The 15274-nt window shown below is 40.0% G+C and overlaps 2 protein-coding genes across 3 annotated transcripts in view; both read left to right on the top strand.

Moving 5' to 3' along the window:
- Nucleotides 1-12952, top strand: part of PAQR8 (progestin and adipoQ receptor family member 8) — a 101059-nt gene extending 88107 nt beyond the window's left edge. For both annotated transcript variants that reach the window (XM_089685992.1, XM_089685993.1), the window contains exon 2: nt 6273-12952. In XM_089685992.1, the coding sequence (XP_089542118.1) occupies nt 6317-7378 (1062 nt within the window). In that variant the 5' untranslated portion in view covers nt 6273-6316 and the 3' untranslated portion in view covers nt 7379-12952. The remainder of the gene's footprint in view (nt 1-6272) is intronic.
- The window catches only part of EFHC1 (EF-hand domain containing 1), a 159679-nt gene that overhangs the window by 88127 nt on the left and 56278 nt on the right, over nt 1-15274 (top strand). The gene's annotated exons all lie outside the window — the stretch shown is intronic.

Below are 15274 nucleotides of genomic sequence, written 5' to 3'. Positions count from 1 at the left end.
TTTTGTGTTTCAAATTTTATCATACCCGGGATGTTTACTAGACTCTTGTTCGGACAGATTTCAGTGAGTTATTCCTAAGAATTACAGCCTACAATAAAAAACTACATATTTCCATGCAAAAAAATGGTACCGCTTTCAGCACCAAAAATCGGAAAGAATCATACCGCCAAGGAGGTTAGCCCACTAACGATCCGAAAATCGGACGATTTTATTTTTGGCCGGAAAATCGGCCGATTTTCGACCCATCTATGGCCTGCATAAGGAGTCACATGACACCGGGGAGGAATAATAGCTAATTGGGCCCAATTTGGACATTGTCACTTAGGGGTGTACTCACTTTTGTTGCCAGCGGTTTAGACATTAATGGCTGTGTTGAGTTATTTTGAGGGGACATCAAATTTACATGTTATACAAGCTGAATAAAATATTTACAAAAATGTGAGAGGTGTACTCACTTCTGTGAGATTTATTTATTTATTTATTTCAGGTACTTATATAGTGCAGTCAATTTACGCAGCGCTTTACATATATATTGTACATTCACATCAGTCCCTAACCCTCAAGGGGTGTACAATCTAAGGTCCCCAACACACATTCATACATACACATACTAGGGCCAATTTAGACAGGAGCCAATTAACCTACCAGCATGCCTTTGGACAGGTGCAAAGGAGTGGTGTCTGTGCATCCCACATGGGTAAAGACAGCCCTTTGTATGAATGTACAAACCAGTACGCCTATGTGAATAAGTCCTTAGATAGGGTTTTTATGTATCCAGTGGTCAGTTAACAAGAGTTAAGAGTATCCTGGACATAGTCTTTAAAGTGTTACTAAACCCCGGACCCTGCATCCACTATATCAGGTCTCCCACAGTACACACAACATGGAAATGCAATTATTTTAGTAAATATAAACTGCTAAATACCTTTTCTCGTCAGCAGTTAGAGCAGTCTTGTGGCTTCTATCAGTGTTCAGCCAATGACTAGCTAAAGCTTGTAGGAGGAGTTTTAATTCTTCTCTAGGAGGATGCAAATCCCCTGACCTCTGTCTGGACAGTGCTGATTGGCCCTGTGCTGATCACATGAACTCTCCCAAGAAAAAAATAAACCTCTCTAGCAATACACACCAAACTGAGCATGTGCAAAATGCCTACGGTTTAGTCTGTCTTATCAGGAGATAAGAGGTGGCTGCTTGAAAAAGGGGAGACAGAGAAGACAGGATCAAAGGGCCTTTTTACACAATGCAGAGGATTAACCCCTTAGGTTCCACAGTGAGTATAACAAGCATGCTTTACTGCATATACAGACAGATTTTACTGTTGTGGGTTTAGTAACACTTTAAATGTAACTAGTGTAAATTAGATATTCTTCTAATCTCATTTACAGCAGCACTCTTATTGGAAGAGGGATGGGCAGAACTTGGAGCCAATCAGGTGTCCTGCACACACCAGTGCTGACAGGATGAAAGAGCAGAAAATAGACCCAAGCAGTCTTTTGCTAATGCTTTACTGGCCAATCACAACTGGGGGTAGAGATGTGACCTAGATGTATTGTTCATCTGCGCTCTCGCTGTCTGGCAGAGCTATGTAACTCTGAGGTATGGATAGACAGGAATGGAAATCTTTTGGCAAGCAGAACCAATTTTTTGTGTATTTAACTGTGTATTTAACTGTTTGGTTGGGTTTCAACTTTGACTAAAAATAAAAAAAAAGCATTTCCTAGATAGCATCCGCAATCGACTATTGCAAAGATTTCCTGGGGTCATTTCCTAGATAGCATCCGCAATCGACTAATTATTGCAAACATTTCCTGGGGTCATTCTTTTATTTTTGTTGTGTCCACAAAACATTTTATCAGAGAAATATAGAAGCTGAAATTGAGGTTGTTTTACTAAAAGCACATAGACTGTGCACTTTGCAAGTATAGTTGCTCCCAGGGGCGGACTGACAAATCATGGGGCCCCCGGGCAATAGGGGATCATGGGGCCCCTGTGTCCTTGCCCAAACTCAAAAAAGCCTATGAAAAAGGTACCAGGGGCATCTCATGGGGCCCCCTACTGACCCCGGGCCCTCGGGCAGTGCCCGAGTTTCCAAATGGTCAGTCTGCCCCTGGTTGCTCCATAGCTTAGTAAATGAGGTGACTTCACTTTGCAAAGAATACCCACTGAAATTGCAGGGAAGATAAAAAAAACAGCATTTTTGCTTGCACATGTTTGGATGATGAAAGTAATCAGAGCTTCCCCTCATTTACAAAGCTCTGGAACAACTGCACTTGCAAAGTGCATGGTCAATTTGCTTTTAGTAAATCAACCCCATTGCCTTACTTCCAGACAGACTGTAAATCAGAAAATGCATTTGTTCTATAAATAGATGTATCTTATCAAATCTTACACATTTTACAAATTCCAGAGCCATACCAGATAATGTGTAACCTAAAGACATTGCGCTGAAGCCAGAGTTGTCAAAAGTTCAGCTTGTCAGAGGCACGTGTACAGGATTGCGTTTAAACAGAGCTGCAAACAAGACCCTCAGGATCATCTAGTTTGGCTAGTTGTTATATTTGATTTATTGACAGCTCATTATTCATTTGCATGGGAAAATACTGGGTGTGCAATCTAAAGGCAGGGCTGACAAAATCGTATTAGATGACCTCATAAGATTCTGGGAACATAAATGAAACTTGGTTTAAATACAGTATGACAACAATTAAAGAGGAACAGACCTCTGGAAGCTGTGCCCAAAGAAAGGATAAAGGACTAGTCACCATATTGCCTGTGGTCTCCCTGTTGCTGATATTTCCCTCATTACAGACTTACCATGCTTTCTTTTGCACAGTGTCTCTCTCTGGAGGAGGCCATCTTGGTAGAGGCAGGGTTTTGCTTCCTCATGCCAGTGCCTCCAGCATGGAAAATAGTGTGAAAAACAGAAGTGACATTGCCGAATCTCACTCCAAATCTCCTGAGACTAGCAAACAGAGGCAGCAGTGCCTTAGATCTCACACTGCAAATATACAGTGAAGGAAATAAGTATTTGATCCCCTGCTGATTTTGAATGTTTGCCCACTCACAAACAAATGATCAGTCTAAAAATGGAAATGGTAGGTGTACTGTAACACTGAGATGCAGAATAGCAACACAAAAGTCAAAAGAAATGCATGTCTAACAAATTATGCACTGATTTGCATGTGCATGAGGGAAATAAGTATTTGATCCCCTATCATTCATCAGGATTTCTGGCTACAAAGTGTCTTTCATACAGGTAACAATCTGAGATTAGAAGCAGTCTCTTAAAGGGAGTGCTGCTAATCTCATTTTGTTACCTTTATAAAAAGACACCTGTCCACAGGAGCAATCAAACAATCAGATTTCAAACTCTCCACCATGGCAAAGACCAAAGAGCTGTCCAAGGATGTCAGGGACAAGATTGTAGACCTACACAAGGCTGGACTGGGCTACCAAACTATCGCCAAGCAGCTTGGTGAGAATGTGACAACAGTTGGTGCAATCATTTGCAAATGGAAGAAACACAAATCAACTGTCAGTCTCCCTAGATCTGGTGCACCATGCAAGATCTCACCTTGTGGAGTGTCAATGATCATGAGAACAGTGAGGAATCATCCCAGAACTACACGTAAAGAAAACAATTGGTAACACAATACGCCGACAAGGATTGAAATCCTGCAGTGCCCGCAAGGTCCCTCTGCTCAAGAAATGGTGGTGGAAACATTCTGCTTTGGGGGTGTTTTTTCTGCTAAGGGGACAGGACAATTGCACCGCATCAAAGGGACGATGGATGGGGCAATGTACCGTCAAATCTTGGGTGAGAACCTTCTTCCCTCAGCCAGGACATTGAAAATGGGTCATGGATGGATGTTCCAGCATGTCAATGACCCAAAACACACGGCCAAGGCAACAAAGGAGTGACTCAAGAAGAAGCACATTAAGGTCCTGGAGTGGCCTAGCCAGTCTCTAGACCTTAATCCAATTGGAAATCTGTGGAAGGAGCTGAGAGTTCGAGTTGCCAAATGTCAGCCACCAAACCTTAATGACTTGGAAAGGATCTGCCAAGAGGAGTGGGCCAAAATCCCTCCTGAGATGTGTACAAACCTGGTGGCCAACTACAGGAAACGTCTGACCTCTGTAATTGACAACAAGGGATTTGTCATGTTTTGTGAAGGGGATCAAATACTTATTTCCATCATGAACATGCAAATCAGTGCATCATTTGTTAGACATGCATTTCTTTTAAATTTTTTGTTGCTATTCTGTCTCTCAGTGTTACAAAACACCTACCATTCGATTTTTAGACTGATCATTTCTTTGTGAGTGGGCAAACATTCAAAATCAGCAGGGGATCAAATACGTATTTCCTTTACTGTACAGCTATGAAGCTGCAGTCACAGGATTGCCTAAACACCCTCACATACCAGGAACTGCGCTCTTATTTATTAGGAATTTTAGGCCAAAGATATTTCTTTCAGGGTACTGCTTAGATACAATTAACATTTCTAAATGGGGAGGAATATAAGACCACTCATCCTGCACAACGTGAGAGAGCAGCAGTGATTGGTCTGTATTACAGGAAAGCTGACTGCCATTGCCAGCCTTTTCCTAAAAATGTTAGACACCTGGCTGACATGCTCATCCTCTGACTTCAATATCTTTGTGTCACCAACCCTCAACTAAGGTCAGAAATCCACATCTGCATTCTTGTTTTGGGTCAGCAATTTAGAAAACACTGAAAGCAAAGGGTCAGCAGGGTAGCCAGCCTGCTTGCATTTCGGAAGTGAAGACAGCTCACAAATTCCTATTATGCTCCAGAAAGTAATAGCTCAGTTTTAATATTGTGGGTCTTACCTGTAAAGACACTTCTTTCTTAGTGGAGATTTGTGAGCCAAGTCATTCATTGATCACTCATATCTTATGGGGGATATGGTTCACCCAGGTTGAAGTCTGTTCCTCCCGGCAGCAGGAAGAGAAATCTCACTTTTTTAACTGCATTTACTGTCTCTTGTATTGTCCAGTAATGGTGGCTGGCCTGTGGACCTCAGGTATGGAATCTCATTGATTTAGCTTTCAAAAGAGATAAGAAATCAGTAAGTGTTCTAAGTGGGCAGTACTGAAATATAATATTTAACTGGGATGACTCTTTAAAATACCACAAAGGTCACACAGGTCCAATGCTTTGTGCTGCCTGTACTGTGGTATTTGATTGAAATAGATATTATTTTTATATGCAGTTGAGCCTCAAGATTTTGTTTTTCTTTGAATGTCATTTCTCAGATGGTGGAACCTGATATACTTTATGAGCTTCTGCGTGAAAAAAAATTCAAATATGGTGACAGAAGAACATCAATTGTTAATGAAATGACCTGACCCTTTAAAGCAGTGGTCTCCAAACTGTGGCCCTGGGGCCAGATATAGCCCTTTGCATGCCTTTATCCAGCCCTAGGGGTACTTTTCCTCCAACTGACACTAATGATGGAGCCCTGTTCCTCCCACTAACACCATTGATGAGGCAGTATTCCTTTTATTCATACCAACAGTGAGGCACTATTCCTCCCCACTAAAACCAATGATGAGGCATTGTTTACTCCTACTGAACACAGCCCCCCCCCCCCCAAAAAAAAAAGCCTGAAGGACAGTAAACTGGCCCTTGTTTAGAAAGTTTAGAGATCCCTGCTTTAAAGAAAACAGTCATGACAAAACCAAAAAAAGCTGGCTAAAGATGATCTCTCTCTGGGAGTGACTGCCTGCCACTGTTCAGAATCCTCTGCTAACTCTTATAACACCTAACTGGTGAACTTGACCATCAACAATGACATGCTTGTACTTATCAGGTCATGTCTGACTGCCCAATGTTCCTTTCAAAGAATAAAACTGAAAAAAAAAATGGCCAGGCGCATCTTTATCTCCCTGACAAAATGCTATGAACTAGGTCTTAGTAGCACAGTATTTCTTATAGCTTTACACATGATGTTCTGGCTAAGAAATCTACCTATGAGTGTCCATTCTTGACTGCTTTGATGAACTAGCCATTTATGGATTAATATAAGAAACACTGAATGAGGCTAGGAGACAAATCTAAGATCTGATTAAATAAGATGATTGGTTTTGTTGCTTGACATTTGCCTTTGTTAGGAATATCTTGTAACAGTCAATGCTAAGAAATCAGATTACTGTACAGAAATAATGGAAGACAAATTCTTGCCATGAGCCGAGTAAGAGGTATGTCTCTGTTTTCTTGCTTGACGTGTTTATTTTCTTTGCCGTAGGTTGAAACAAAGTCATCATATGTAATCATCAGTTTGTTCCAACAATGACGACGGCCATTCTGGAATGTATCAGCACATTATCCATCAGTGCACAGCAATTGCGTCGCCTCCCGAAGCTTCTAGAAGGTGGCCTTCCAAAGATGCCTTCTACAGTCAAGGACTCTGATGTTCCTAATCTTTTCAGGGAACCATATATTCAGACTGGATATAGACCTATTGACCAGGACTGGAAATATTATTTCCTAAGCCTTTTTCAGAAGCATAATGAATCGGTTAATGTCTGGACACATCTTCTGGTGGCCTTTGCTGTTCTCCTGAGGTTCAGAGTGTTTGTGGAGACAGAAGGCTTCTCCTGGGATGTGCTTTCCATGCCACTGGTCATATACATAATAGCATCATTGACTTATCTCACATGTAGTATCCTTGCACACCTCCTACAGTCCAAATCTGAGTTGGCTCATTATACATTTTACTTCATGGACTATGTTGGAGTTAGCACTTATCAGTATGGCAGTGCCCTTGCCCACTACTACTACAGCTCCAGCCAAGCCTGGTATGATCATGCCTGGTACTACTTCCTGCCAGGAGCTGCTTTTCTAGGTTGGATGTCCTGTTTTGGTTGCTGCTATGCTAAATACCATTACAAAAGGCCTTATCCAGTCATGAGGAAGATCTGGCAAGTTTTCCCAGCTGGCCTCGCGTATATTTTAGACATCAGTCCAGTTATACATCGCATCCTTGTCTGCCATGCGGAAGATTGCTCTGACAAGGCTATTTGGTTCCACTGTCTACAGATCATTTTCTTCATAATCAGTGCCTATTTTTTCTCTTGCCCAGTCCCAGAGAAATTCTTTCCAGGGGTTTGTGACATTGTTGGCCATGGCCACCAGATATTCCACGTGTTTCTAGGCCTGTGCACTCTTTCCCAGCTTGAAGCTGTGCTTCTGGACTTTAAAGCCAGGCAAGAATTTTTCATGACACGGTACAATCCGGAATTGACCCAAATATCCTGTATTTCATTCTTTGCTCTCATTCTATGCAGTGCTATCACTGCTGTGTTTCTGCGGGAAAGGATAAAACAGAAATTGGAAAGGAAAGACTGGTAATGAAGTTGATAAATTCTCTAGAATTCACTTATTTTAATGTTTATATTTAATACTGTAGGGCATACTAATTTATTTACTGCTCAAATAGTAAGTTTTGGATGTGCAATTGAATTTGATTCATTTGTTGCCTAAAAATGTTTTTTCTACTAAGTAAATTTTGTGAGAAAGCACAACTTGAGCGCTACTGAAGGAAACAGTTATTGCACTTTTAATTTCATTATGGGTATTATAGGTTGTAAAGGCTTGTTTATTTTTCCCTGTGGAAGTCACTAAAATGTTGGCATATTTTGAGAAGGAAATCTTAGGCAAAACATATTTCTACAAATGCAAGGACTGAAGGCCAACTCCACACAACTTCTGCAGGTGAGGAATGTGGAGAGATTTTGAGTGCGGAGGTTAAGGCTGGCCATATATTGGCAAATATGCAGGCAATGCTGAGAGCTAACTGCCTGCCATCATATACCTGATGCCATATTGACAGCTGCCTCCAACATTTTGGCAATGAATGGGGATACATCTTCCAGAACGTTGGACCATCTCAAATGCTTATTTGCTCAGTTTTGGTCAAAACCTAATCCATAGATTGCCTGCGTATCATTAAAAATTTTCAAATCAGTTACAAGTTTAGTCCAAAATATCTTCTGAGGCTGTATCTTAATACATGGAGGCCTATGGCTACTGTTTGGAAAGCACTAATAATTTTTCCACCATTATCCTACACTATAGAAAATGAAAGGGTTCGTCTACAAAAAACGATATTGCATCTATTGGTGATGAAAATATGGCTTCTTGTGGCTCTTGGGCTATATGAGTCCCACATAGGAATCCAGCATAAAGGCTAATAGTTCTTTGCAATGGCTACAACAGTTGAACAGAGAAGGATACTCTGGCCACTATAGTTGCAAAAAAAATCTGAAAAGTTGCTTGGTGATAACATCTATTGTCATCTAAGCCATATACCCAAATATGAAATATCAGTTTTCTCTGAACTGACTTTTAAAGAGAAATCCAGAATCTTATTTTCTACATTGTATATACTCCAGCTTCCCTTAGCCACTAGATCCATGTTAAATATGATCATAACAGTGCTCAAGTCTAATATAGGAACAGAGCTTGGAACCTTTGCTTGAAAACATGTAGGAATTATAGTAAGTCTTGCACAGCCCCACTGTTGAGTAAACCTAATAGGACAGTGTTTTTACATCAGCTTTAGTCAAGTATATGTCATCATATACTTTAGTCATCATAGTTAAGCCCTGCTCTGTTTTAAAGCCATTTCTGAAGGTTCACCAAGCAAAAATTCCATGGATGGAGATGTAAATCCTCAATGGTACAGGAAAGCTGGATATCCCAACCTTCCCCCTTATTTTTAATCATTTTTCAGTTTTGCTGACTTTTGTCATAACGTTGTTGATACTCGCAGGATGACTCAAACTTAATAGCGGAAAAATGAAAACGTAAAAGTGGTGCCCAGTTTTTTATGGACCTGTTATTTGGAACTATCCTTCCAAACTGCACATGATAAACAGTAAACATCTATGGGTTTTTAAGGAAGAAATTAGACTTTTATCCAGTAATATTACTGGGGGCCTTATTTAGTTCTGTTTTTGAAAGAAGTACTGTCTATATTGGTATTATCAAGCAATTTAATTCAAACCTTCACTGTAAGATGAGAATATGAAATGTTAAAGTATATCTAAAGTCAATACCTTTTTTGTAGTTTTGGATAGACTAGAAAATGGTTACAACTTCTGTCAGTTTTTTCACTGCATTATTCTGGTTTGTAGATGTACCCAGGGGCGGACTGACCATTTGGAAACTCAGGCACTGCCCGAGGGCCCAGGGTCAGTAGGGGCCCCATGAGATGCCCCGGTATCTTTTTTCATAAGCTTTTTTGAGTTTGGGCAAGGACACAGGGTGATCCCCATGATCCCCTATTGCCCGGGGGCCCCATGAGTTGTCAGTCCGCCCCTGGATGTACCATCACTTCCTGTCCTGTAGACACAATAGGAAATAGGGTAAATGCCCTTTTAGTTGCCACCTCAACAAGTGTCTCCATTGTAGCGCTTCCCCACTATTCCTGTTGCAGTGGCAATTTAAAAGTTTGGATTTTCCTTCACTCTTAGTTTTGGTGACAATGGTCATCAGGACCAATAGAGAGAGATTGAATCTCCATAACGGGGACATAGGAGCTCTATCCCCTCATCAATCTATCCAAACCTAAGAAAAAAATATTGGCCTTAGCTACACTTTGATCTGATTGGCTGTTGTGAAGTGATGTACACACATTTACTTTCAGATACTTTGACAGTTGCAAACTCAAGACATCAAGCTTTCCACTTTCTTTAAAGTTTTTAGTAGCCTTTTTTACTCACAAATTGTCTTAACAAATGGTGAACTGGTGCTGGCACAAGATGCCTCTTACATGTTTATGTATATTTAAAATGTTAAAAATGACAGTATAAAATGAGGTTGGCTGAGACTTCTAGGTAGCACTGGAAAACATCGCCTAGAAGCAATGAGGCTAGCCCATTCAAAGTAAAAAAAAAAAAAAGACTTGCTAGCTCTATATATTTATATTTGCTGCACACACAATTCTTATCATTTAACTTTACCTTGTCCCACTTTTTTCACAGAACAGATACTGTAAGAAGGGACAGTACGATAATATTTTTAGAGGAAATCTACGGACTAGATATTTAGCAACAGACTGTTTGGGAGACCATAGACCAATGTCTCTTCAAAAATGATGGCTGATGGAATGTCTACTTGTCCATTAGTAAACCACACACTAGCTTAACCTGACGTAGTCTTTCTGTTTGCCAAGGCACAGGTCTCACTCAGTATGGGGCATGTTAGACCTCTGAAGTGAAGAGACCACTGATTCCCCACAGGGAACAAGGTTCTGTCTCTGCAGCTGCTGACAGTGGACATGCTTTTCATGCAGGACATTGATTTTTTTTAATTTTTGAAAAGCTGACAGGTGACAAAAATTCAACTCCATGAAACAAATTGCAGGGGCAGATTTGATAGTTCACCTGTGAAGCAGCTGATAATGCACATGGACTTTATCTTACTGTCTAGGCTCTCAATATCAGATCTGTCAGAAAACTGGAGAAAGACCTCATGCTTTACAGTTCTTTAATTGGTTCAGTAATCTAGTAGGAGCTGCCATGTTTTGTTGACACGAGAGGTCCACATGGCCTAAAAAGTGTGGATTATTTTGTGGATGATGGAAACATGGTCTCTCTCTCTCATTCTACATTTACATGTTGAGAACAAACATTTATTGGTGGTTAAGTAACAGAACAGTATACACAGGATGAAATACACACAGACATTTTCTCTATGAATGTTTTGCCAATATGTTTAAGATATTTACCTTGAAGAGTCAATCTACTCAACTCATATATTTTAGTTATGGGTGGGCACTAGAGAAGTTAAACCAGCCAGTAGTTTTTAGTATTTTTCAGAAACAGTAGGAGCCATCAGCATGCACTGATAAGTGAAATGTTGTTGACCCTTTAAAGGGTTCAATCTTCCTGCATATGAATAAATGTGAATCATCTGAAAACATAGGAAACCAAAAGTATGTCCAAGAGATTGATCATCCATAACTTCAACTCACTACTATACAGAATAAAATGGGCAGGGAAGTCAGTGACCCTTGAAAGAGTTTTCATGGGACCACTTGCATCTGTTTAAAGAAACGCTTTTGCAAGATCAAGGAAAAGATAAACCTGGGTAAAGGAACAATTCAAAACAATAATCTGTAAATGGGCCTGGTCATTCCATTTTAAGTAAAAGTTAATGGCCAATTTTGGCCTGGGAAAAGCTGAATAGACCATAATAATAGCATACTCCCATTACTGTCCATGTGTATAATAGGAGGGATCGGCAATGATGGAATCAGGAGAATCCCTATGTAAATTTTTTTGCTGAATATTTGGAAGCATATCTCTCTGATCTGCCAAGATCCACACAATTCATAAAGTATTATGACTCTCCAAATGGACAAACCTGCAGGCATTTAGGTAAATCACAACATCTGCTTTCCTGATTCAAAAATTAATTCACTAATTATTGCAGAGGACTATGGGAAGATTTTCCAGGCATCAATCTCAGTGGTTTAGTGATTCTAACTAGATAATAGCAACATCCCTTTACTTGAGAAGTTATTCAAAATCCTATGAACTGTTGGTTTAAGACTATGACAAAAAATGTACCAGCAATATAAGTCCTGCTGTTTTATTGACTCTGGCTGGCCATTAGCAGTCTGGTCATGCCCATAATAGGATGCTGGGGTGAAGGCCAGGACATTTATGGGTACACCTAAGCGGTGAAAGTGAATGATTCCAATAATGGAAGCAATTGATTTTACCTACAGAGATTTTCTAGCTCGACCTGGTTGAATGTATGCCATATGTGAGCTACTTCTGTCCAGTGTCATTCTCGGGACATCTGTCTATTCTATGGTGGGCCTAACTCTGGCCAGAATCTAGAAAAGCCCTTTCACCCTGCCAGGGGAAATTTGCCCCCTTTCTAACTTTTACCCTGCTCTAATAAATTCCTGAAAGTATATCTAAAGCCAAAATATATGTATTATTTTTTTATTTTGGATGGAGTAGGAAGTTGGTAAAACTTTAAACAACTTTTAGATTTTCTTTTGCCTGTACACACAAAAGGAAGTGAAATGAAATCAGTTCAATGGGAACACGTGTCCCCATTGCTGTACTTCCCTTCTATTTCTATTCTGGTGGTAGCTCAAAATATGGATTTTCCCTCACTTTTAGTCCCGATGACAAATGGTCATCTAAACAAAATGGGGTTTTATCCCTTACCTGCTTTACTTAAAATTAAAGAAATGTTTTACTTTAGATACACTTTAATGACACCCCAATGCCTTCTGCTGCCTTCCTTTGCCTGGGCAGTGTCTGTAGCAGAAGATTTCTCAGTCTCTGCATTTTCTGGTGTGGGTTCAGGTCAAGGAAGCAAGTAGCAAAGGACTAGAGAAATGTTATTCTTTCACATCTTTTTTTCATCAACATCTGGTAAAAACAAATAAGATACGATGTTAAGGGTTGATGTCCTGGATTCAAATGTATTGATAAGCCATGGTAGCCTGTCCATCAATGGCCAGAAGTTCCAGGTTCTGTAGTAAAGTGAGTCTAAACCAAAGTTGAGTTTTATTATTAATGTATTTTATTGGTTTTAGAAAGGTAGGATGTCACTTGAAATAAATAGAACTTTTTTTGGAGCATTGAGAGAATTCTGCTCCTTGACTCTCTCAGTTTGCAGGCAGCTGAGATGCCAACCACAAGGCAGCAGCAAGGAGAGGAGATCTTTTATTTGCTTCCTTCAAAATTTGAAGATATAACAGTGACACTGTTTTAAAGCACTTAAAATGTTGTTTGTAACTTATTATTTTTCATATAAAAAAATGAAAATGTCCCTATATTCTATCATTAAATTGATTTCATCCACTGTGTAGCTCACTTCTGGATTGCCTGCTGACTGTTATTGTTCATAACTTGTACAACTCAACCACACAATAAAATATCTTTATCAGTAAAACTGGTTATGAAGCTTGTTTTAAAGTGGATAAGGCTTGTTTTTCCATTAGGCCTGTGTCATGCTAGCAATGTATAGATCTACATGTACTGTATATGGTCTCATATATCTTCTGAGATGGTCCCCAGGTCTACCCCCCATCTTCTTTTACTAAGCAACGGTTCCATACAACAGCTGAGATGAGCCCCAAGTGTACCTCCCAGCTTGTTCTACTAAGCAATGGTCCCATATACCATCTGAGATGGGCCAAAAGTCTACCTTCCGTCTTCTTCTACTAAACAATGACCCCTTATATCATTGGAGATGATCCTCAAGTCTACCTCCCATCTTTGTTTTACTAAGCAATGGTCCAATACATCCCTGAGATGGTCCCCAAGTCTACCTCCCATCTTCTTATACTAAGAATGGCTCCATATATTATCTAAGATGGGCCCCAAGTCTAGCTCCCATATTCTACTAAGCAAGGGTCCCACATATCATCTGAGACGGGCCTTCAGTCTACCTCCCATCTTCTTCTATTAAGCAATAAAGTGAGTGAGTATTGCGATTGTAGTGCATGCTGTAGCTGCAAGTATTGGTAGAACCATTTCTAATCTAGATCAAATTCTGTGTGCAGTTGCTGAAAAGATTTAAGGCAACCGTTGACATATAGATGGAACAGGGCTGTAGTGGTTTTAAGAGCGCAATGTGTCCCATTCTTGTGCCAAAAGCTTGTGCATTTATTAGCCTCATTACTTTTTACGTTTTACTTCACAGAAATTAAAAAGAGAGTGAAAAAAAGTCAAACAAAAAACTGATAGTACATAAAAAAAATCTAATACACAAAAATGGGGGAAAAAATTACTGTAAGAGGGGGATTCTTTTTGCTAAACAACGAATCTAAGGGGCATTTTTTTGACTGACCCCTTAATGGTTAATTGGTTTTAGCAGGCATTCCCTAAGACCCAAAAAGACTCTAAAGGTTCCTTAGGCTGCAATAAATAATGGTATAGAACAGGGGCGGACTGACAACTCATGGGGCCCCCGGGAAATAGGGGATCATGGGGCTCCTGTGTCCTTGCCCAAACTCAAAAAAGCCTATGAAAAAGGTACCAGGGGCATCTCATGGGGCCCCCTACTGACCCTAGGCCCTCAGGCAGTGCCCGAGTTTCCAAATGGTCAGTCTGCCCCTGGTATAGAATGTAAGATCTTCCGACAACAAAAACCTGGCCTGGCCTGGTGATTATTTGCTACTTTCTCAATATGACTCTGAGATCTGGTTGCTTGCTATGCGCACCTCTGCTCTCTGTGTTCCCATGTTAGATCCATTGTGCCCCCTGCTGGCTGCATAATGCATACCTTTACCATCAGGTTCACCAAAACCTGTAAAACGGGATCTCTGTGTTTTATTTATAGCAGTAGAAAAGGAACACCAGCCCTGATTTCATCAAAACACAATGGAAACCCTAATACGCAGGAAATTAACAGTAACTGAGTAAACCGGTTGGGCAAAGCATCAAAGGACCTGAGCATTGGATGTCGCTGGGAAGATTTAGCATGTTGTAGAGATTTAGCAGGCTCATCCATTAATGATGATTAATAGTAATGATTGTTATACAATTTTATTGCAAAAAGATCCCCGCCTCATATTTCACCTGATTAAATCTGACTCAAAAATTACATATAAAATGTATGAAAGTCAAAAAAAGCTTGTATAAAGAAGCTCCAATAATTTGATTGAGACAGGGACGCCACCAACCCCATTTAATTCCCTAAAGGAAAACATCAGAATATGACAACACAGCTACAATGATTTACAACAGATCAATAAACTCATTTTTTGGGCACTAGGTCTCTTTCTGGAATAACCCAAATTTGAGAAATAGAGTAGCTTCAAATGTTTCCATTAAGGTCCCAATGCACAGACTAGAGCTGGTAGAGTTCAAGTGAACATTAACATATGAAGAATCACATCAGGAGGACATAATATAATGCCGACAGAGACTTGACAACTGTCATCCAAAAGTACTTCAAAATTTTATTTGCTTTTTACATTCAATTTTAGTAGGAATGAAATTTTTCAGAACAAAATGATTACAGTCATTGTTTGAATATCTCTTGGCACTGCGGTCTAAAATGATCGCCATTTTGACCTCACTAATGAGTAGAAAATTAACTGAATGTTCAAGAAACAAAAAATAGTGAATGAAGTTCTGCTAGCTCGTGTATTTCCAGTTTAAGGGCTCCTTTAGACCTATGGCAAGGACTGCCCTCCTCTGAAAAGTGCTCTAAGTTCAGATTGCTTTTCAGAGGTATTTGACAGGAGGTGAGTAGGAGAAATGCCAC

Source organism: Staurois parvus, unplaced genomic scaffold, assembly GCF_062004578.1.
Source record: "Staurois parvus isolate SC_StPar_1 unplaced genomic scaffold, SC_StPar_1.0 ptg000390l, whole genome shotgun sequence".
Taxonomy (NCBI): domain Eukaryota; kingdom Metazoa; phylum Chordata; class Amphibia; order Anura; family Ranidae; genus Staurois; species Staurois parvus.
Note: the sequence above shows the minus strand (reverse complement) of the source record. Positions and strands in the feature narration are given on the sequence as shown.